Genomic DNA, 23,471 nt, shown 5'->3' with positions numbered 1-23,471 from the left:
AAAGGAACAAAATATTTCCCATTCAAAGTCTAGACTCCATTTCTTCAAGGGATTTTATTGCATCTTGCAAAATAATGAGGATAAGTTGGTGATTGATTATTTATATTATACACAGGAAAGCGGACTGTGGAAGGATTCTAAAATTAAATTATTGACAATGAAAATAGGGCAAAAGGCATAGGTTTATCATGAGAACTCTGTTCTACGATAACAAAAAGCCAGTTCATGTTCTAAAACATTTATATTGCAGACCACAGAGATGAGAGAGAGAGAGAGAGAGAGAGAGAGAGAAAGTATAATCACAACAATTAAATGTACTAGCAAGTTCCTTCCACTCCTCCCCCTATCCCTCAGAATGAACGCAGTGAAGAAAGGAGGGAGGGAAAAAAAAAAATCACATCCCTGTAAAACGTCTCTTTCCAAAAGTCTTATTGCAGCACACCAATAATCCAGGTTAAAAAAAAAAAAAAAAAAAAAGGAATGTGAGAAAAGTGTAAGAAAAGATCACAAATGTTTACATTCATGAAAACAAGATTGAAAGGGAAGGGAATAAGAGGAAGTAGAATAAGAGAAAAAAAAAAAAGAAGGAAAGACCAAAGATAAAGTTAATGATAAACAGAGTAAAAGAATAAATTAGTTTTCAGACCAAAATGCTGAGGGGTTAAAGATTGCATTTATACAATTTTTGGTTTTGCACTCGCTATTTTCAATAACCCAGCAATACTGGAAATCTGTAAAAGAGACCATGGAATCCACTGTAATCTATAAAACATTCTTCTTTTCATATTAGAATTTTGAACTGTCCCCAGAGCGTAACATTGTCTTTACTGGAACTCTGCTCCCACTTAAATATGACTAGGGCTTATCACCTGTGTCTTCTCCCAACAAGTTAGCTATCTTAATCTGCACCATTTCAGAGCACTGAAGCACTTGTTTTTTCTCCTACCTGATTCAGCAATTACTAATGAACATTCACTATTAAGCAAAATAAACTTGCTTGCATTCTCCACATATAAATACCCTTCACACATACTTCCAGAAAAAAAAAGTGATAACGCTCTTTTTGTGATAATTGTATTTTTTTTTTTTTGAATGGTTCTGCTGTCCAATTTATTTAAGTTAGTTTTCATTTTTTTCTAAATCTTGAACCATTCCATAGTATATCTTTATTGCAAAAATTCAACATGCATCTTAGAAATTCAGATTGTAATCAATAAAACAAACATTACATATATGAATTTAAATGTATAAACAGTTAGAAATTCAACAATATCTCCTATTATACTATTACACAAGTTCACAATTTTGTAAAAACTATAGTACAAGTTTACTATACACCAAGAGGAACTTTATTCCTTTTCACATGATTTTGCTAAGGAAAAAAAAGTGTTGGATTTTCCACAATAAGCAGGCAACTGTTTTCATATTTATCCTTTTAACTGTTGGGGTTTTGTTCTTTCTGCTTAGCTTAATTAGATAATGAAAGGGAGGTAAGTATAATTCTATGTAACAGGTAATTTCTTTTCCTATCGCATACACTTTCAATGTTCATACACTATGCTTAGACTGGTAACATCTTATTATACATGTCCTGTAAATATACTTGCTGGTGTACAGAAGTCCCAGTGTTGATTATAAGTTCTATCTAATATACTCTCTGAAGTTCATTAATTTCACAATAAAATGTTACCATAAAGCAAGCTGTACTGTCATGTTACCTATTAAAATAAACAAAAAACACACGCAAAAAAAAAGAACAGTTTAATATTGCCTAGTACATACATCCTAAGGTACAGGGAGATAAGCTTTGGCAAAATGAAGGTCACTTTCAAGCATCTTTTCTACTCCTTAAACACCGCAAGTCAGATACTGCTATGCTGCCCATCACTTAAATCCCCAATAATATAATAATAGCATGCTTTCAATACACAAGCTGAGTTCAGAGGCACAACTCATTTTTGTGCCTCAGCATTTACAAATCATGTTTGGGATGTCACTTGAGGATTTATGTAAGCCTGCCAATGTGTACTCTAAAGGGAAAAAAAAAAAAGTAATCATGTGAAGCTCTCCAAAAATCATTAAATAAAGCTACCACAGTCGCTTACTTCCTGTCTTGCCCAACTTGAAAAGCCAGCACGTGTGGGAAAGGGCGAGTGTCCCTGAATATAGCGTGACAATCAGGTGTCATTTTAGAGCTAAAACCATATGAAAAGGAATCCCATTCTACGCGTGTCAAAGGCTACTGCAATTTTTCTTACAGCTTCATTCATTCACTGTAATTTTAATTTTCCAAATACAAAAATACAACAGTTCTTATTGAAATCTATACGCTGGTAGTTTTAGTACACAAAAAGCAAAATATTTACAAAATTATACAGTTTAAGAAAAAACTCTGTACAAAAAAATATATAAATCCTTTGTTCCCTCTATCATTTTTAAACTGTCAGGACTCAAATATGGTTGCTGCAATGGATTTTTCAAAATATACACTGACTGAGCCACAGACATTAAAAAAACATTAGAGATAATGGGAGAAAAATCAAGACATTCTAAGTATGTAGGATTGGCTTTCCCTTGTTTCTTTATGTACGCAATTTAGCCTCAATATTAGCAGGAAAGTCCTAATTATAAAAAGAGGTTTTAATGTGAAGAAGAATACTGAAAGGCATATCTTCAACTGACAAGGAAACAAACAAAAAAAAAAATACTATTTTGATTTTTAATATTCCACCACAGCAAAAAGGTAACAGGGGAACAGTAAACTCAAAGGCTTGCTCAACTCCATGTCATTAGCTAAGTTCAGAGCCACTGAAATTTAGAGGTCTTGATGCAAATTTTTCTTTAGTTGGGAATTTGCTGACAAATAATTCTGGTAAACTATTCAAAAGAGGAGCACAGTTTTGCACCGACATTGTTTATTTTGTATAGAAAAGTACATAAAAATGTACTGAAAAGTGTACGGTACAAATACAGAGAGTTAAGGAAAACGCTTCCTATATAACACTTGTTCATGAACTGCAAAAGCCACATAACAGTTAAGATACATGGCTTAAGTATCTAAACTTGTTATACTAATTTCTATTATTATACACCATTTTTGGTGTGTGTTTGCTTTTTCCTTTTTTTTTTTTTTTTTAAATATGGTAAAGTGACGAGGCAAGTAAGAATGTAACGGTATTCACCTTAAATGTGTCTGAACAAAACTATACTTGAAGATAAATGGTTAACATTCCCAAACCAGGTCTGAACACTACTCTGAGGGCTTGCTGACCAGCAGACTGACATTTTTTGGATAAAAATATTTTGCTCTGAACACTTTACAGATTTGGCTTGAACATAAATAAAACAGGGATGGAAGAAGAGTTTCTAATGGCTGGTGAGCAGTTCCCAATTTCATTCTTTTTGTGGAAAGCATAAAACATCATATTCACAAATACTGAGATGCAAGAGATGAACAGTATAATTTAAATTTGAACACTGTACTGAAACTACAGAAGGAAATCTCAAACACTCACTCAAATCTGTGTCGTTGCTGATGTTTTTGTGGAGCAGGATTTGAAGAAACAGAGTGAACTGGACAATATTATAGTAATAACCTGTTGAATTACTTTTTCCATCTCCTCTGACAAAAACCAGAATATAGAAACTGTGTGGCCTTCAAACATCCTTAAATAAGTGAAGGATGAATTTAGCCACGAATAATTTCTACAGTGAGTGATTGCATATGAAATAAAATGCTACCTGTTTTCAATTAGTAAATGAGGCATTTTTTCTTTCATAACATTTAATGAAAGTTTGTGTCTTTCCCCCAAGCCTGTAATATTGCTAAATAAAACCTGTAACATCTTTTCAATTATAAGCTAACAAATCAATCACATTATAAAAAACAAAACAAGGTAATACAGGTGACACGAAAATAGGACAGGAAAATACTAATATTCACTTTCTTTCTCTCTTTTTAACCTTCTTAAATAGAAAAGAATCACCACTCTGGTGAGCTTGATAATTCTGTAAAAAGTTACTGGGCCTTTGGCTAGCTTGGCATCACAGCTCTTATCTGAAATGTTTTTATAACAAACTTTGCTCACTTTAAATCTTGTGGTTTGAAAAGAAAGTAAAGCTTTTTTTGGCTCATCAACTTTCTTAAATAAAAGTTTAAAAGATATAGCTTGAACTATATTCCTAAAATTATACATTTCCAACATCAAGTTTCATCTTCTCCAAGAACGGGATTCATCCTCATCTTCATCATCATCATCATCATCTTCATGCAAAAATAAATCTGAGGTTTCAGTCTCCTAGATAAAGAAAAAAATGGTTTTTAAACAAAGAAGTTCCATGCTGTATCCTAGGAAACTTGTATGACAACACAGACTCCCCATTGCTCTTTACATCAGGTTCTTGTTTACAGTAAATCTCACTGAAATGCACACAACTATTTACCACAAGCTTTAGGAAAGAACAGTAGTCTCACACATAAGAAAGGGAAAGGAAGCCAAACTTCAAAGAAAGCAGGAATAAACAACCACCCACCCTCTCTGAAACAAGTTTCTGTCAAATGCCTAGGCAGAAAAGCCTTTAAAAGCCTTAAAGTGTTCATAATTACAATCTAAGAATATACATGTACAGAACTTATCCCTCAGTAGAGAATTAATAAAGTGAAAAAAGATTAGCAGCATGTACATATGTGAGGATGTGATGTTTATCATTTCAATTTAAAAATCTAAGTTTTTGGAATGGATTTATTTTTTTCTTTCCTTTTTTAAAACATGGAAGTTGTACCTGACTATTGAAAAACAGTTCAGTTTCTGGCTTGCAGAAACATTTAATGGAATTTCTCAGTAAACAAAAAACCTATCTGAAAAGAGCTCATAGCTTTTAGACTGTTAAAAGAGTGATAACTTTATCAACATATTTTCATACCTCTTCCTTAGGCTCCTCTTCCTCAATTTCTGTTGACACAGAAGGTACCTTAGGTTTGTACCATGATATCTGTAGTCTTCGGTCTTTGAACCTGGATCCCTGGTTAGCAGCCTACATTGTGTTTAAAATGAACATATTTTCAAAAAGAGAATCAAGTAAAGGATTTTTAAGATCATCAATAATGAGCTAGACCCAGTGAATACCTATCACGGCAGAGGTGCATCAAAATATCTCAAACACATAATAATCATCTGCTTCAGTCTCCAAGAGCAACTTCATTTAAACCTGAACCTATAAACAATGCTCATCTACTATCAATCTGAAAAGACTAACAGAGTTCTACACTGATGGGAACATTGAACCTACATCAGAAAAGACCTTTACTAACTCATGTTATTAAACATGAGTTATTTCACCTTTTAGCAAACTATACGTAAAAGCAACAAGTATTTGCACTATCTAGCTTGAAATAGCAGGATCAAAGCTAGCTCAATTTTAAAACACAAGAAGGCAGACATGAGTAGTTTGGAACCAGGAAAAAAAATAATCCATTATTTCACTTACATTCTCAGCTTCAGAGCGAGATTTAAAAGTTAGAACAACACTTAGTGGGGAATCCTCTTCTTGAAGGTCTTCAATATCTCCAAATTTCTGTAAGAGGAAAACCTGATTAGGAAAAATAGTAATATTCTCCTCCAGAAACATGATCATCATGTACTACAAATACATTGTTCTGTACCACAGCACTACTGAAACCTTGCTATTTTTTGGGCAGAAAAGAGAGACAAATCTCAGCTGCATCATCTGGCAATGCTGTAGCATTTGTACTTGTATTTTTGGGCAACAGCTCAGACTTATTAGCGTTCTAATAAGTGGGGGTTTATTTTGCAGGAGAAAAGGCACTATATAGCTGACAGGTGAATCCAGAGAATTCACCACTTTATATCTTCTGCCTTTCAATCTTGTAATACTACAGAGCTGTTAAGTCCTTTAGAGCTTATTTACTTGCAAAAGAAGAGATTTGATCAGTAGGAATCAAACTTTGCTATATAGCTCCTGAATATGCTAAGTACAGAACATTTTTTTCATGGAACAGGAAAAAAAAAAGTCTAGTATGGCTAGATTAACAGAACATTGCATCTTTAGAAACGGTATACTGCATAATGTTAAAAAATTGAATGTACACAGCAATGATAGATGTAAAAAAAAAAAAAAAAAAAAGGACAAAGCAAACTAACAAACACACACACAAATTTATCTATTTACGAAGTATTAGATTATCTCCCGTACAAATTTACTACGTTTGCAAAGGGAAACATTTTATTCTGGGTAGTGTTAACTGAAGGAAATGTCCAATGTGTTTATCTTTTATTGTGTTAACTCAGGTCTGATACTAACATATCAATTAACTCAGCTTGCAAACTACCAGCTATTTTCTGTACAAGTTTGTAAATAAGTTTAACTTACAGAATTAATAAGATGAAGCCATTTGGCTTTTCCTATTAAAGGAATGCATTGGGCAGCTACTGTAAATCACCTATAAAAGACATTATATTTACATCCTTGATAACTCTTGAAACTGGTTATCCATAGCCTGTTCCATGAATTCAGGATAAATTTGTTTGTATTACAGAAATAAAGACTTGCATCTCCAACTCTCTTCTCCCGTTTCTCTATTTAACGTAACCTAATACTTACAGAGAAGTGCTGTAACAATTCGTCTTTTTCTTCTTCAACAAATCCTCCAACTGTTAGTGCTTTGGGACGATGGTCTACCACCATGTGATTCAACATGCCCCTTCCTCTCCCACCACGACCCCGCCCTCTTCCTCTTCCTTGAGCTGGCATTGTCTTTCCTCGACCAACAGGCAAGATACCTAAACGGGCAGCCTGTTTAAAAAAAAAAAAAAGGCAAATAATATATAAAGCTTATCTGCAGCTTGAAAGGATTTAAAACATTTATATATCAAATACATTAGAAACATAAATGCAGACACACTTACTTCTACTTGTAACTGATTTAGCTTTTTTCGCAGTTCAGTTGTGTCTTCTCCAGAAGAAAGTCTTTTATGGAAGTCCAGTTCTGCATCTAGAAGTTCCTTTTGTGCCTTTAAGAGAAATGTATAGAAAGAGAAAGTGCATGGGAAAAGCAGAACATGAATGTCTGCTTTTAATATTTAATTCCACCTTAGCAATAAATTTATATAAAAGATAAAGGCGGACCAGCACACAACTTCCATATTTTCCTCTAAATTCAGTTGTTTGTTTTACTTGCCTCCATGTGCTTCCCCCCACCTTTTGGAGGGACCCAGAATTCTACACTTCAGAACAGGAACAAGCTCGAGTAGGTTATATGCAAACTGGGTCACCCAAGGTACTTAAAACTACTGCTTGGTTCTCCATAGCTATCGCTCAAATTCAAAATACTGCTGGGAAGTACACCGATCTAACAGTGTTGTGTTTTTAGGACACATCATTAGAAACAATTATAGGAGATTGATGACCAAGTGTCTTGTACAATAAATACCTCTGTCTTGGACTTTAATTTTGATGGTGTAGAGGTTGCAGATGAAGTTTTTAACTCATCCTTTAATTGAGATATTTTTCCTGCTAGCTCTTTTAAGGTCTTCATTATTTCTGCTCTCTCTTCTGGTTTCATAGTCTTATTTTTCTCCAGCTTGGATATCAACATCTATGTATTAATAAAAGAGCAGGAATATAAAACTTTAGCAAGAACAGCACTGAACAGATGCCTAAAAAAATCAAAACACATTTACTGGAAGCCATTCCAAACTTACCTTCTGACATTCTATTTGTTTTTCTAACATCTCTTGCTTCTTTTTCCTCATGTCTTGTTGGAGTTTCATTGCCTCCTGTGAGAAGAAAACTCTTCGAATCAGAAAAAGCAGTCTAGCATTGTATGTACTCGTATGTCATATTTTCTTCTTCAAGATATATAAGCAAGAGCCATAATAAAAACTACTAGTCTGTGAACTACACTAGTATTAGTTATATCTGCTCTGGAAAGTAACAATTAAAACTTGCCCACTTCCTGCTCTGAGGTAATCTATTATTTTTTTCCTTTCCTTCCAACACCCCTTGAATATCCTGTGCTGTCGTTTAAGTTTTCACATCTACAGAGATTAAAACCAGAAAAATATCAACAACCCCTTATCGCTCGCTCTTTAAAAACAAAAACACCAACCCTCAACCTGCATCTGCAAAAGTGAATCATAAAAGTTACACTGATCATGTGTAGAAAGCTACATAGCAGTATTTGAGGTTTAATGTGTCTTTCAGTCCTTTCTTTTTAAAGTACTTTGACCACTACACTGTCGTCAACATATAGCAGAGCACCTGTTTTTTTTTAAGAGCTTCTTGCACATCATGAGGCTTAGACCCTGCACCAGGCTTCATAGCTGTCTTTAAATTTGAAGTACTGTAAACCGTTTTTGAGTGGCTTGTAGAAGTAGGAAATGTCTGAAATTGTAAAAATACACACACACAGAAATATGTAATAGGTTAAAAAGAATGTGATATACCACCATCATATAGTTTAAAGGGAGATATTCTATAAAACAAACACAAGCTTCCAGATTTATGCAACGATTCGTAAATTAAAATACATGCATAAAGTCATTAATCTAACGGTCAACTTGCTTGGAAGCAATCATGTTACACACTTTTGCAGAAAATGTTTTAACAAGATAATTTATTTCAGTCGTTACCCAAAATTGCCTTTGTATCCCAATATCCACTAGGAACACTGCTGAAGCCAATCTTTTGTAACTGCACTATATTCAGCTTGGTAATACAAACTAACATCACGCTTACAGATCAAACACTTAAAAGAAATAAGGCAGTAACAGTCACTATACCTCACTGGGAAAAGCAATCAGATTTATCAACAAAAAGCTGACGTCCCATGTAGGCTGTCAAATTTGTTTAATAGGAAGCACTGCCAAAAATATTTTATGATACTTAAAATAGTGGTACTTTGTTTCTGAAATAATTCTCCCTAGTATATATAAGCAGCTGATGAAACTAAGAAGTGACTGACCACATTGTATAGAACTTCAGTGATAAGGAAATAATCTACTAGGAACAGAATTGTCAAGTTCTATTTGCTAGGTCCCTTTTTCAGCTAATGGGTAAAAGCTTTAAGCGAGTATAAAGATGGTCAGCTTTCAGAAACATACCTGAGAATCCTCTCCTACAGCCCCAGCCTGACTTAAATCAGACTGACTTCCACCTGCTGCTCCAAGGCGACGTTTCACTGGGACTTTATTAAGGACATAGGCACCAGAGGCCAGAGGTTTACTCATTGCCTGTGTATCAACAAATATTAAAAAAAAAAATGAGAAAGGCTCTGTACTCTGCATTTTTAAAGTCAACAGCTGTCACTTAAGAACACTGATAACCTTCAGCATATCGAAGGTTTGTTTATGAAAGCATACCTTTGACATATTGCTATGCATCGTTACGGCTGGAGGCGTGGTCAGGGCTTGCTGCTGAAGGTGAAGCTGGTGATGAAGAGACTGTGAGGGTGACTGCTGCTGTGGTTGCTGCAGCAATGGGGGATTCTGTTCACTTTCTCTGTGCCACAACACCCTTATAAACCGGTTGTTTAAAACTGCCTCTGTGCTTGAAATTGCCTTCCTGGCCTCATCGTTAGTTAAGTACTGAATTAGTGCAGCTTCAGGATCATTCTGAAAAGCAACCTAAAACAAAAGGTCATAAAAATACATTATTTCTCAAGAAAGAAAACATCTCAACCAGTAGCAAACGAACCTACAAATAATCTGCAGGAACAAGTGGAATATCTAACGATATTAATAGCTCAAAAATGAAGGTAACTATTTTATATAATTAAAGCCAAGTACATTTTGGAAAACACACATAATTACAGCAAAGACTATATGCAGTAAAATAAAATCAAATAAATAATAAAAGAGACTTCTCCACCAAATATCACTGGATAATCAAAGCACAGTAAAACACTATTGGGATATGACTGAAGAGGCTGATACAAAGCCCAAAGCTTTTTATTCTACTCTTCTGAAATAAAAATATTGTCCAAGGATACGTAGTGCAAAGATTCACCATATTTCCAAAGAAACATTATCCAGCAATCATGAAACAGACAGATTTTCCCCCAAAAATTAATCATCACAGAAATAAAAACATACTTCGTAGTACGATATGGTTGAGGTAATGTGTTTTAAATGCATCATTTAATTACCATCTTCTGGGCTAGGCTAAAACCGTCAACTCAAGAAATAGGGAGGCCTCCCAGGTATGTCTTTATTCAGACCTCTAAGCAAGGACTCTGGAAGCCATTGTTTTGTGTAAACAAAACAAAAGGAAATTAAGTAGTACTTTAACAATGCAACTACCTGCGTTTTGCTTATACAGTGCTTTTCCACTTCTTATAATGCAAGAAACACCACTGAATTTGAGCCAATTCTAGGATGCAAAATGATAGTAAACTGATGCATAAAGACTCTCCTGTAGCATCATTGCCCAAATCCTAAGAAATAATGCAGGACTTCCATACAAAACAGAATTTGCTGGAAGATCTCTCTCAAAATTTATGCTCAAGTTGCTCAAAAGCCTGATAGATACTGTTAAATTTGCAAGACTTTCAAATGTTATAAGACCTCATGAAGGCAGAGGACCAAGAAAAGGCTTTTTTGAATTTGATTACCTACTTTTGTTAGTCTCCGCTAAGATTTCTCAGAAACAAAGTACGGCTACTGTATTCAAGAAGGCTCCAGGGGAAATAAAATACCCACATGCAGAAATAAAATTGTACTTTGTTTTTTACCTGAATGTTTACAATAGTTCCAAATTTACTGAAGTGTTCGTTGAGCTGTGTAATATTGTTCATTTCTGGTGGAATTTTTCGAACTTCTAATTTGGTATTAGTATACTGATTCTTTTTCAAAAATCCTGGCTTATTCTGGTTGTTATTTGCTTGCCTAGAGAAAACGAGAACAAGATATTTGTTCAGAAAGACATAAATGCACCGAAGTAGGGCAGCCATTGTTAATACACATTTAACTTTTATTTTCTCATTAGAAGTACAGACTAGAGAGTAACAACAACCGAACTACCCTACCCCCTAGTAGTTAGTCTCCGATTATTATTTGGACATAGATTTTCTGACTCAGCCCACTCAAGTTACAGGGACTAATGAATCGCTCTATTTACAGCACTGATAGCATTAAAGTGCATTCCAGTTAGTCAACTGCAGTCATTAATTCTTACTTTCCCAACCATGGTTTCTTCAGCGGTGGACATTCCATGCTACTTGGAGATCGTTTTCTGCTGTCTGGTTCAAGCACAACTCTAGTTACATTGCTGCTATTATTCGTAATGGGAATGGGAGGTTCAGTCTGGATGATAATATTGGCAGCTGGAGGAAAGGAATGGAAAAGATGTATTGTTTATCATACATCAATGGAAACATTGACAGCTTGCATTTAAACATCAAGATCAAGATGATTTTAAAAACCTAAGAAATAAGACTACGTTCTGTTTATAAAGTTACTTCAGAGATTGCTTGCTAGCCTAACAAACCAATCTGAGGAAAACAAGCATTTAGTCCTGCAAGCAGAGATGGGATTTTTGACCTTCAAGATTAGTATCAGTTTGAAGAAACAAAAATAAAACTTAATTTTGCAGGTACTGAAGCTTTAGGTTCTGCAGACCACCAGCACCACAAAACAAAACAACCCACTACATTCTGAGATTTTGGCTTAGAGTTCTGGAATGTGGCATGGGCTTAACAAACAACCAACTTTCCCTGAATTAACCTTTGATAGTGAAAGGCAACCAAGAACCCATTCCTCCCACTGCTATCCCCTCGCCACCCCTCCATCCAGTTTTCAGCAACAGCAACTGTCAATTGAGCACAGCTACAGCATGAAATTATATTCTCTGAGATGTTAAATTTATTATTTGAAGCAAATTCTACAAACACAAATCCGAAGCACTAGATCATAATTTGCCAAGTATTTATTACATCCATTTGAAAATTACGCCATTGCTGTTGGCTTCTTGTGTATGCCAAATATTCAACTCCTAAAAAGAAGTCTGAGTTGTAAATCAATTTTCTGTGGTTTTTATATATGCTAGAGCTCTGCTGATTACACTCGTAAGAAAAAACAAGACTAGGCTTTTTCAGGCATACAGTTTCAGTCTTACATTGGAGGATGATTTCAGAGTAAACCTTTCAGGTACTTGACAAAGGCAGCAAAACAAGCGGCCTGAAGCACCATAACCAAACACAGACCCATACCTTACAACTGGAATGGGTTCTTAGAGAGACCAGCAATAGAGCCCCAACCCTGCCTTTATGACATTTATTAAGATGAAAACAGCAACAACAATTTCTACAATAACATTTAAAAATATTCTTTATAGGATGAGTCACAGGAAGGGAATACTGGAAAAAACCCCTTTCTTATCCACTAAGAAGCACTGAAGTGTAACAATAAACACTGAAATTTACCAACTTTTCCCTTACAGATCATGGGGAGAAAGCAGGAAGGAAAAAGAAAGCTATGCTAGCAGAACAAAAATTTCTTTGAAGAGCCTTGACTTCTTCTCTATCCTAAAAGAGGCTTTGTACATGCCACGCTACATCCGCATTCATCCAGCTTATGATTCAGAATTACTTAAATGTAGACTGGGATTTCTACAGGCTAGGAGAATTAGAATTCTACCTGCAACAATTATTTTAATATAGCATCTGGCTGACAAAGTCAGACCATCAAGTACAAACACATGATAGCTCCCCTCACAACTACTATTGAACCAGACGAGACAAGTATTGTGGATCATCACATCTGTGCCCCAGCTCTTAAACATGCCCTTGGCAAATCAGAAGTTTCTTCCAAACATACTGTTTAAAGTCAGCTTGCTGTATCATTGTTCCTTCTAGAAGCAACAGCACTCAAAAAGTACCTTTGTAGGCTAAAGACGAATAAAAACCCAACCAACCAAAAAACACCAAAACAAACCAACCTTGTAACATTTCCAAGCCAGTGGTTATTTTTAATCAGTAAGTCTGCTGTTACTTCAATATGGTCGTATTAGCGTTTTTAAAAAAAAGTTGAGATGTCTGAAAATTGCTCTGAAATACTAGATCAGTGAGAAAAAAAATATGCTGCTTTTAGCCTGAAAAAGGGGAAAATAAGTGTTGACGTTCTCGGACAAAAATAGCAACAGCAATGACTAGAAACCCTTCCTACCTCTTGGATTTGTATCCATCTCCCCAGATGTTAGGCCAATTAGATTTGGACGCTGCGTTTGTGCTCTTGTAAAGAACTGTCGATATTGAGATCTACCAGCACTGGTAATACTAGGAGCTTCAGGGTTATAGCCATCTGGCTCATATGTATCTATAAAAAAAGGAGAGAAATGAAAGAATTTTTCAAATGCGTTTAAGACTCAGGGTTAATTTTCCTTTAAGGAAACGCATGGATGTCCAAGAATCAGAAGCTGTTTTGGACGAAGAGAAGAGAGAACAGAGGTTGTAGAGCCAATGTGTGTAGCTATTTAAAGCCCTCATCTCAACTTACGCCTAAGTCTATTTGGGCATATTCCCCTTCAACGACTGCTACTGCTTGTACGAAGTGCATAGATCACAACTATCGAGTACTGATGATGAAGTGCCTGAAAAAGAAGTGAGGTTCCTGTATCATATCCTTCACTGAGTCTGACAGTGTTTCACGGGGAGAAACTAAATATTTAGTTTGAGCATTTGTTCTTACATCTTATCCTGAGATGTAAAGAGATTTTGAGTCTTTGTTGCGCTAACAGATGATGTTACTTCAGGGAAGGATTTTTGGAGAAGAATGGGCTTAAACGATTCCAATCAAAGCAAGCTGAGAAATCAGAAGATTTGACCGATACTTACCTATTAAATTATCTTAATTTATGCGAGATTAGCTGCCTACCTTCATTAAAGTATTAACGATTACTTAACTACAAGAGACAACTGTGAGAACACAAGATGACAGAATTGACTCATGTTGTTCCTCTAGTCCAAGGTACATCAAAGATGATGTATTTTTCCAACAATAAAATGGAAAAGCTATACAAGACCTTGAATGAATTAAACCCATGAAAAGCCTCCATAGGAACACAGCACATCCTGGAACAGAAACAGGTGCAAATACAGGGGGATCCAAAAGACCTGAAGCACTCTGCATGTCAGCTCCTTGTTCTAAAATGACAACGAAGACTTGACAATTTAAAACAGATGCCTCAAAACTTCAGTGTTGAAGTTTTGTCATGCAGTGCTGAATCTGCAGTCAGGAGTTTCAGACTCTGCCGAGAACTTTCATTAAACTCGTGTGAGCTGAACTAGAAGTTTCTCTTCCAAGATTCTTCGAGCAATTGCAAGAGCAGTTCATCAGCAGTTTAACCATAACAGTCCAAGAACAGGACGTGAGAATCAACCTCCACACAGGTTTTGGAGAAGAGAATTACATAGTGCAATTGAAGTCAAAGATGCCCCGTGAGTTACAACACACAGAATCACTCCTTAGAAGAAGCTCTGAAGCTGAAAGAATCTGATGGTAGCATGGCCTGACAGCACTTGGAGACAACTGAACAGAGATCCTAACAAGATATTTGAGTGACTGATGTTCTAAAAAGCATGGAATTCATGAAGGAAATGACATGGACCATAAACTGGAGCTCTCATTTGAATAAAATCTAGAATATTTATGTTAAAAAGAACAATAAATATTATAATTACTTATTATTATTCATTGTATTATTTATAATATTCCAGAAAGGTATATTAGAAAACAGATTTTAATCACCTTATTTTGCTCACATAAAACATGAAAATGTCATTACCATTTTCATTATCAAAGATATATACATTTTATTTGATTTAAACTGAATGATTTGGGTTTCTCCAGCTATTTTGTTATTCCTTTCATGAAAAAAATAAAAGAGTGCTCTGTAAGAAAGATATCATGTCCATTGAAAGCAGTCTTTTTTTTTATTTCTTAAGTTAGAAAGCCAGGATTAAGTCAATTTTGAAACAAAAACAAAAACAACAACAACAGAAATAAAATACTAATGCATATGAAGAGCCTAAAGAAAATTTTGGTACACAGATGAGAGAAAAAAGTCTCTCATATGAAATAGTAGCCAGAATTGTGTAGGAATAAAGACCAAGTTAAACAGTAATTACAAGTTTGCAGATGCATCTTTTCTCTACTGATGTTCTACTAAACAGCTTGAAGATGAACACTTTTTTTCTTATCCTACAGTTTTATTATTTTGAAAATATGAAACCGAAAAGAAGCTCCTGACAAATGATCTTTTCTCAGACAGTGACAGAACACTACTGCTATCTCACACAGCAACAGCAGATGAAGCACTGACCACAAGGAAAGCCATCAGGCTTCTTTTTAGATTTGTATTCACTGGAGGAAGATAAAGGTAATCACTTCTAATTACACAAGCAGAGGAACTTTTAAATTTACATGCCAAGCAGATTTTAAAAAAGAAATTTGCTTACGTTCTGATACTGTGTACAGTAGGTTCTGGGGTAACGGAGGAGGTAGCCTTGCTCCTACAGAGGCAAGACTGGGCACGGCACTTGTCCCAGGCTGGTCACGATTATTTATCAAACTTGACTGTGTTAAAGGTGGTCCTACAACGACATCATAGAATCACTAAGACTCCACAGATAAAACGTACAAACAATTCTGTGTGATTTGTTTATTCCTTGTAAATAATCACAACGCATGAGAAGTCCCACTCTGTTACGTTACTCTGATTCCAACACTTTCTCTTTCCCAGAAAGAAGCTTAAGGAGGGGGAAAAACAAACAAACAAACAAACAAAAACACAAAAACAAACAAACAAAAAAAACTTCTTCCCCAGAGCTTTATTACTGTTAGAGCTTGCATTAACGAAAGCAGCTCCTCCCTCCCTCAGCTCTGCCATGGAGAATCAAGGCTTGCTCAGAGCAAGACATACCAGCAACATTTAGATTACAGTTCTAGAACAAAAAACTACAGGGTGAAAGGAATTAACAGGCAAGGAATCTGACTAATTTTTGCTTTGTTTGTACCATATACAATATACATACTTCAATTTACTATGTAGCCAAAGAGGGGCAGTGAATTAATCCTATGCAATGTACTAAAGCACAACTACAATCAGAGAACTCTGAACAGCAGCAAGCCAACTCAGTACCCTCTAAAAGGCTCAGGCAAAGTTTTGAGTAAGTTATCCTGGTAAGTAGAAAAGCTTGCCTTAGATAAGGTAAATACGGTATTTCCTACCTTTGCCATTTTAAGCTTTTGCTACTAGGGTTTGTGAAAATACATAATCCAAGGAAACAAAGGCAGGAATAAGACTAAGTGTGTATGAACAGATATAATCTACAGGTGCCTTTCACGTAATTGTAGCCAGGCACAGTTTCACCAGGAGCACCACTGTTTTGGAAATAAAACTAGCACAAACAACAACTATATTCCCCAAGATTAATTTCATAATTAATCCTTCTATTACCACTGTAAAATGTTTTCTAGAAGCCTGCCCACTAATTGCCTCGTGTTAACCCTATACGAAAACTATTTCTTATCCCATAACTGCTGCTACTTGTTACAACTATGACAGCATGTATTGTGTAACTGGAGTCAAGAGTACTGAAACAGAGTGACCATATATCCAATATACTAAGATTTTTCTTCACAGAATTTACAATATGCAACGAGATAAGAAAAAAGGTTGAACAGACTCAGATCACTGTTGAGCTAAAACAGATCTCAGCTGCTAAGAACAACACATAGTATAGTACAAACACAGATGTATTAGAACTTTCAATAGATTAGATCTCAAATTTTTTTCATTAGGAAAAAAAATCCTTTCCAGAAAGAGCCATCATTTTAACTTTGTGACATACAGTAAAACAGAAAAATGTTTAACTTACTTGGTACAGGAAGCACAACAGGAGGTGGTGCCTGCGGATGAGCTTGTGGTACTGGCATCCTCATATTGCGAGCTGGACCTGGCATCGGAGGCAAAAGCATACCAGGAGGAGGAGGAAGTCCAGGAGGTGGTGGAGGAAAAGGAATCATACTTGGCAAGGAAACTTCATCTACTACTAAAGGATCGTTTCCATGATCAAACTGGCAAAGATCACCAAGTACACAAAATCCTCTCTCTGCAAAACAAGAAAATTATTTATCTTCTTAAAGGAAAAAAAAAATAGTTGTCAACAATTAATGTCATCTCAGTTTTTGCTGGAATTTCTTACGAAAGAAAACATACAATCAATGACTTAACATTATCAGATGAGGTTTCAAAATACTTCAAATTATAGTAATCTTCCATAAAAGCATACAGACATATGTATGTATGCACAATAAAAGCCGTAGAAAAACAAAGCATGAATATGTACGTTTTACATTAAACACATGTAGTGAAATCTTTTTCAGAACTGCCAGTCATTAAGTTATTTGCCAAGGCAAATCTGCAGCATTGTGAACAAAATCCTTATGTTCTGTCCAGCAGCTGTCACATTATGAATGAACTGCTGTCAGCAAGGTAAGTTCCTTTCCCAGTAAAATATTGGGCATTCATGCATTTTTACATATAAAGGTACACCACAATCTACTGCATTTTGACTTGCTACACTTAACTTGAATACCTAAAAAAAGTTACAGAATTATTGAAACGAGGTAGGAAACCGAAGACTAGAAAACAGTTTACCATCATAATCTCGACATCTTCTTTTAGGTGGAGGGTTTCTGCCAAATGAACTGGGATTGCTGTGATTGTTATAATAATTTGACCAGCTCTCTGTTGTGTTTTCCAGATGGTGCGCAGGTGCAATTACAGTAACAGCACTGGGAATAGATTGTGCAGAAGAATACTGTTCAGTAGAGTTACTTGGAGACACAGAAACTGGATTATATGAGCCTTCAACATCATTTCTTTCACTCTTGAATTTTGATCTCTCACGGTGCTCTGCTTAGAAAACAAAACAAAAACAACAAAAACACAAATTAAGTACATCGTCATACTTTGTTCTGTGCATCAGAGACCTGAAAAAAAGATACTACACAACAGCATAGACATTTACTTAAATATTCAGTGTTCTGCACATTAAATTGTTCTTAAAGCAGATTAGTCTTACTAATGGAAGACAAACTAAATATAATGCAAACAGGGTTTTAACTTCAGAAATTAGTTAATTTCTGCTCCTTATCCCTTCTTGGATTACAGCTTTCTTTTGAAGTAGAAAGGGGGAGAAAAGCAACAAACCAGTAACTAAAGTGGCCTCAACACACACTGAAATGTGTGGTAATCTGTGCCTCTTAGTTTTCCAACAGTTCTGAATCAGCCCTAAAAGCACAACATGTGGTAACCACCTTGAATTAGAAAGAAAACTTCTCTAAAAATATACAATAACAAAGTGAAAGAGATTTATACTACTTAGCAAAAATATAGCACGTCTTTGAAAAGTCAACAGCTTTGTTAACACATACAGCACATAAATATCAGCTACTGATATACACCTGTGGATAAATTAAGATGTTAGTGAATAACACAATTCCCTTAATTATTCTACTCTGAAGAACAGCATCTTAATGATTTCAGCAACATGAAGTTCTCAAAATTTGCTCAGACTGCTCAAGGACATCTACAGCCTGCTAGACTGTACAGTATGTAGGAGTCACCACACGTCACTGACATTAGATCTTGTCCTAAAGCAACACCTTGAGTACTCACCAACATTTCTGCTTGAATCGCGGTCTTTGCTTCTACCCCTACTGCGGCTACGACTTCGGCTTACCCCTCTGCTTTTACTACGACTTTTACTCCTGCCTCGTCGCCAGCTGGACTTGTCTCTGTACAAGTCACTCCTGTCGTAGTATCTGTCATAGTCCCTCCATTTTCCATCATCTCTCTTTTTCTCTCTGGTTCTAGAAAAACACATATGTAGACCATATTTATGAAAAGAGAAACCCAATTCAAAAACAAGTTTGCAAATTAACATACCGTTTTTCCATCCTGTCCAGTTTAGACAGCAAAAAAAAATAAAATATATTTGAATCAGAATTTCTCCAATTACACAGAAAAATACAGAAGCACTCATTCATAGAAACCCGCTACAGGAGGATGAATAAAAGTAGGAAAGGTGGAAAAGTTATAGATGAACAGAACAAGTTCTAAAAACAATGTTGACAGTGTGTGTTGGGGGTGAAGTATAGGGGAGGGGCAGTAAGAACACTGCCGCACCCCAACAATGCTTTTCATTTATCTAACAAGGGAAAGAATGGAACCGAGAGCATCCCTAGGTATTAACATTTGAGAAGTACTGTCACCTTTCCCAAAGAGACTAACATCTAGTGAAGGGTTCTCATGCATGAGATCAGCACTGAAACACATTGCAGACAGAGAAAAGTGGGAAGGAAATCATTGCTTTTGTGAAAATCCTAAGAAAGAGGTAAAAATCCTCAGTTAAAGACTGCCAGCAAATACAGAAGGAGATATCAGCATTTTGGTTCAACTACTAGCCTTTGTTCACTGGAATCTCCCCGGCTTCTCTGTGGACTAGAATGCTTCTTTTTCCTGCCATCCCGCTCTTCTTCAACTGATTCTTGAAAATTCTGCTTAAGAGACAGCCACCAATTAAGCATGAGCATAGCTTCTTTTTTTTTTTTTTTTTTAATGAAAAGAAAAAGACCAAGATTAATTTCATAACAGAGTTAGTATCTTGTATAAAACAACATTTTAAGTATTACTTGCACAGAATACCTAAGCACGTCAAGTAATCACACTGCACAGGTTGATGGGCTCTGTGCTTTAAATCTTTCAGGATTTTCTCTAGAGGAGAGGCTCCAAAGTAAAGCTACTTTGAATTTTTGTTTTTAAACAGGATTCACAAAAGACAAATGTTATATCCACTTTCTATCTCATTAGAATTAGCAGTTATACAAACCAGGCATTTTCTGAATCTCATAGTAGGAACACAACAAAGGAGAACTACTTCTCTCAACATAGACAGGCCGGTAATTCACATTTTGAAATAAATGCTTTAAAGCCAGAAAAAAAAAGACAAAAAAAAAAAAGACAATAAAGCAAACCTGTTCACATAGTTGAAGTAATCACATTTCTCGCTGGCCTCAACAAACGCAGTATTATAAGTCTGAGTTTCCCCAATACTGTAAATCTGTTTGAACGCATTTTGTATGTTTTCATGCATTTGCTATTTTACTTTGCTTAGAAGTTACTGTAAAGTTGGGTGGCAAAAGTTTTCCTGCAGTAATATTTAAGAGTTTTTGAAGTCAAAACAATACTACAAGGCAGGCTTATTAAAAAAAAATTCATCCGTGTTTAAGATTATATATAAAGAATTGGTAGAAACACTCAAGAATTGGCTTGACAAGGCTCTGGATAGCCCAGTTTAAGGTCCTGCTTTCAAAACAAGATTGGATGACATACAGAATATACAAAATTGAAACAGGAAATGATTTGGGATGTTTTTCCTTCTTTCTCATCTCTTAAATCCTTTCAAATCACTGTCAGCTCTTATTGCCAGGGACATCTGAATAGGATTTCTGAATGATATTAACCTAGATAAAAGTAAATGTTCTTTCTGAATGATCACCTTCCATTTCCATTCAGATACACAGGGACAAAAAAAGATTACTAGCCACAACAAAATAGATTTTGCTTTTGCATTTTACCTCACAGATGATACAGCAGGGATAATTTGAAAATTAGAAACAAGTAGAGAAAAAAAAAAAAAGGTTACCTCCTCCTTGACTTCTTCTTTTTCCTGACTTGCAGGCTTTGCTTCTACTTTCGTGGGTTCAAGAGAAGGAAGGTAACTCTTTGTGTACAGACTTTCAAAAAGTTTATCTACAAAACCTGAAGTTTCTGCAGATAGGGAAGACAAAGAAAGATTATATACCAATTTAAGTTCGTTGTTTGGAATGGCTTTACCAGAAGAGACCACAAAAAAAAATAAAATCTGGGTAGACTGCTTAAATCAGGAGCAGCAATGCCTTAGGTTAACGAACATTAGTTCCATTCGAGGAGATGGAATTACAAGACAAAAAAAAAAAGAGACTTTTCCTTCAATCACATTTACAAATTTGCAATGTTCTAAGGGCCAAGCGTGACTGAAACTTACATCAAATCCACAGTTAGTCTGCTAGCTACAGGGTTAGCAATTTAACACTTTGAATTTAAACCAAATTGCCCTGAGAAGCTTGTCAGAAGCCTGAGAGATCAACGTGGGTCAGGTTTTCAGAAGCTATCAAATATCTGATACGGAAACTTCTGGCAGCATGATGTAAGTTTTAAAACCAAATCAAGTGGTAGCTTTTATTTTAGAGGATTTCCTCCCACCCACTGTGAACACGACAGGCTACAAAACCATCTTGTGGAAAAAAAAAACACACACAAGATTTTTGTTCCTTCACACTCTGTAAGAAATAATCAGTTTATGGATAACAAGAAATATTTTGAAGGAAACATTAGCGTATCACTCTCCCCCCACACACACACTGAAATGAAAACCAGGGAACAGGAGATACAGAAGCGTAGACCACGGTACCTTTTTGCAGAAAGACGTCCAGCTGATCAGCACAGAAAGCTTTCAGCTCTTTCTCCGGTTTGTCTTTCTTAACTAACGCCACAACATAGTTGGCTAAAGCCGACGGGTCTGCATCACATCTACGGAGAGAAAGAACCATTCCTGATTCTGCTGAAGAACGCCCAAACCACCGCGTGTCGGACGGGCGCTGGTGCAGGAGGGCCACTGCAGAAAACCCAGCAACAGCAACGGGACGCTGCTCTGACACCCGGCACAGACACAGCCACTCCTGGATATCTGCGATGGCAATCTTTTTTCCCCAATTACAGCCAGACACTTTAATCGCCTTGTGACCACCTCCCGTGCCCTGCCGCAGCTGGCAGCCTTCCCAGTCTTTTGCCCCTTCCTCAGGCAGGCTTTGGCAGAGCTACCTTGCTGCCTTGTTTAACAAGGATCCAACTCTAGGGCAACTGAGCAGCCGTCAGTGTTTTGCAGCTTCCTCAGCGCATCGCAGCCACCACCAAGTGTGGCCGTCCCAGAGCAGCCCAGCAACTTCCCGGAAAATCACCGCGTGTCTGCTTTGCAGCACTGAAGTGGCTTTGCAGCACCGAGGCAGGGTCACAGCTCCTCACTCTGCCTCTCTTCAAAAACACGCGAATGCAAACTATCAGAGGGTAGGAAGGACCCCAAAAGAGTTGGGTGATTTATTTTTAAATTAACATTTAAAGAGAGAAGCGATTTTTTTTTTTTTTTTAATAACGTTAACCATGGAAATGCAGGGAAATAGCATAGAGCGAGTAGACCCCCGAATTACCTCAAATAATGAAAAACTAAACTAACAAGCCTAAAGAAAACTGCAGATGACAACCGGTGAAGGAATTCCCAGTGAGCTGTCAGTCAGGCAGCTCGACTCCAGATTAATTCGCCTGTTTCCGAGAGCTGACGAAAGCCACGTCAGACACAGCAATTAACAACAAAGAGCCCACAGACCCTCAGACCGCGCGGCTCTCCGCACACGCTCACCGAAAGGCGCAGCCCCTGAGCGCAGAGCCCCCGCCGGCTGCCTCTGCCCCTCCCTGACCTTGCCCGGCCCCTGCTCCACGCGGGAGCGGCTCCCGGGCTCCTGCACCGCAACGCGGCGGGCACAGCCGGGCAGGGGCTGCGGGCCGGGCGGGCCGGGCCCTGGCCCCTGGCCCCTACCCCTGCCCCCAGCCCCCTGCCTGGCCCCAAGGGGCGCGGGGCCCGGCCGGCAGCCAGCGCTGCTGCCTCAGGGCGAGGCACCGGGCCGGCAGCCGGCAGGGCAGCGGGGCCGCTCCGCACCGAGCCCCCGGGGAGCCGCCTGCCGCGGGGCTGGGGGCCGGGGGCTGCACCCCGCGGCCGGGATCCGGCCGGGCCCAGCCCCGGGCCCAGCCCCGTCGGCTCCCGCTGCCGGTGCGGCCCCGCCGCGCTCCGGGCCCGGCCCTCCCCGAGCGCCGCCCGCGCCTCACGCCCGGCCCCAACGGCCCCGGGCCCGGCCGTGAGGCGGCCCCGGCCCCGTCCCGCTCCCCGCCCGCTCCTCACATGGGCTCGAGCAGCCGGGCCAGCCAGGACTTGAGCGCGTCCACGTTCTCTATGATCATGGCGCCGCCGCCACCATCGCCCCCGGCCCGCGGCGGTTGCTGCCCCGGCCCCTCCCCCGCCGAGGCCCGCTCCAGGAACCAGCGGCCGGCCCCGCCGCGGAGCCTGCCGGGCGCGGGCGGGGCGGGGCTGGGGCAGCAACCGGCCAATGGGGCGGCGGCGCCGCCGCGCGGCGGGCCAATGGCGGCCGGCCGGGAGCGCGACCCGGAGGTCGCCGCGCGAGGTCGCGCGAGCGCGTGAGCCCCGCGGCGGCGTCCTGGGGGGGGGCCTTAAAGGCGCAGCGCCCCGCCGCCGCGCGGCCGGAAGGGGCGGGGAGGCTGCACCCCCCCCCCCCGGCCCC

The 23,471-nt window shown here is 38.2% G+C and overlaps 1 protein-coding gene across 6 annotated transcripts; it reads right to left on the bottom strand.

The window, feature by feature from the left end:
• Positions 1-1,059: 1,059 nt before the first annotated feature.
• LOC309883475 (RNA-binding protein 27-like) lies at positions 1,060-23,241 on the bottom strand. 6 transcript variants are annotated; one of them, XM_082771566.1, is made up of 21 exons: positions 23,075-23,240; positions 21,536-21,654; positions 20,729-20,853; positions 19,489-19,583; positions 18,700-18,893; positions 17,677-17,937; positions 16,895-17,128; positions 15,473-15,607; positions 13,182-13,331; positions 11,194-11,341; positions 10,751-10,904; positions 9,381-9,644; positions 9,123-9,251; positions 8,281-8,403; positions 7,722-7,796; positions 7,451-7,615; positions 6,927-7,031; positions 6,622-6,813; positions 5,488-5,574; positions 4,924-5,034; positions 1,060-4,298 (listed from the first exon to the last, which is right to left on the bottom strand). In XM_082771566.1, exons 1-21 carry the CDS (start codon positions 23,131-23,133, stop codon positions 4,212-4,214), a joined length of 3,012 nt encoding a protein of 1,003 aa, XP_082627692.1. In that variant the 5' UTR covers positions 23,134-23,240; the 3' UTR covers positions 1,060-4,211. The 6 variants fall into 6 exon arrangements, with proteins under 6 accessions (XP_082627692.1, XP_082627696.1, XP_082627697.1 ...); XM_082771568.1 differs by having other exon boundaries at positions 1,061-4,298; positions 17,677-17,934; positions 23,075-23,239; XM_082771567.1 differs by having other exon boundaries at positions 1,061-4,298; positions 19,489-19,580; positions 23,075-23,239.
• Positions 23,242-23,471: the final 230 nt, after the last annotated feature.

This window comes from Aythya marila (genome assembly GCF_965140915.1).
Source record: "Aythya marila genome assembly, chromosome: 14".
In the NCBI taxonomy this organism is placed as follows: domain Eukaryota; kingdom Metazoa; phylum Chordata; class Aves; order Anseriformes; family Anatidae; genus Aythya; species Aythya marila.
This window is presented reverse-complemented; position numbering and strand designations above follow the sequence as displayed.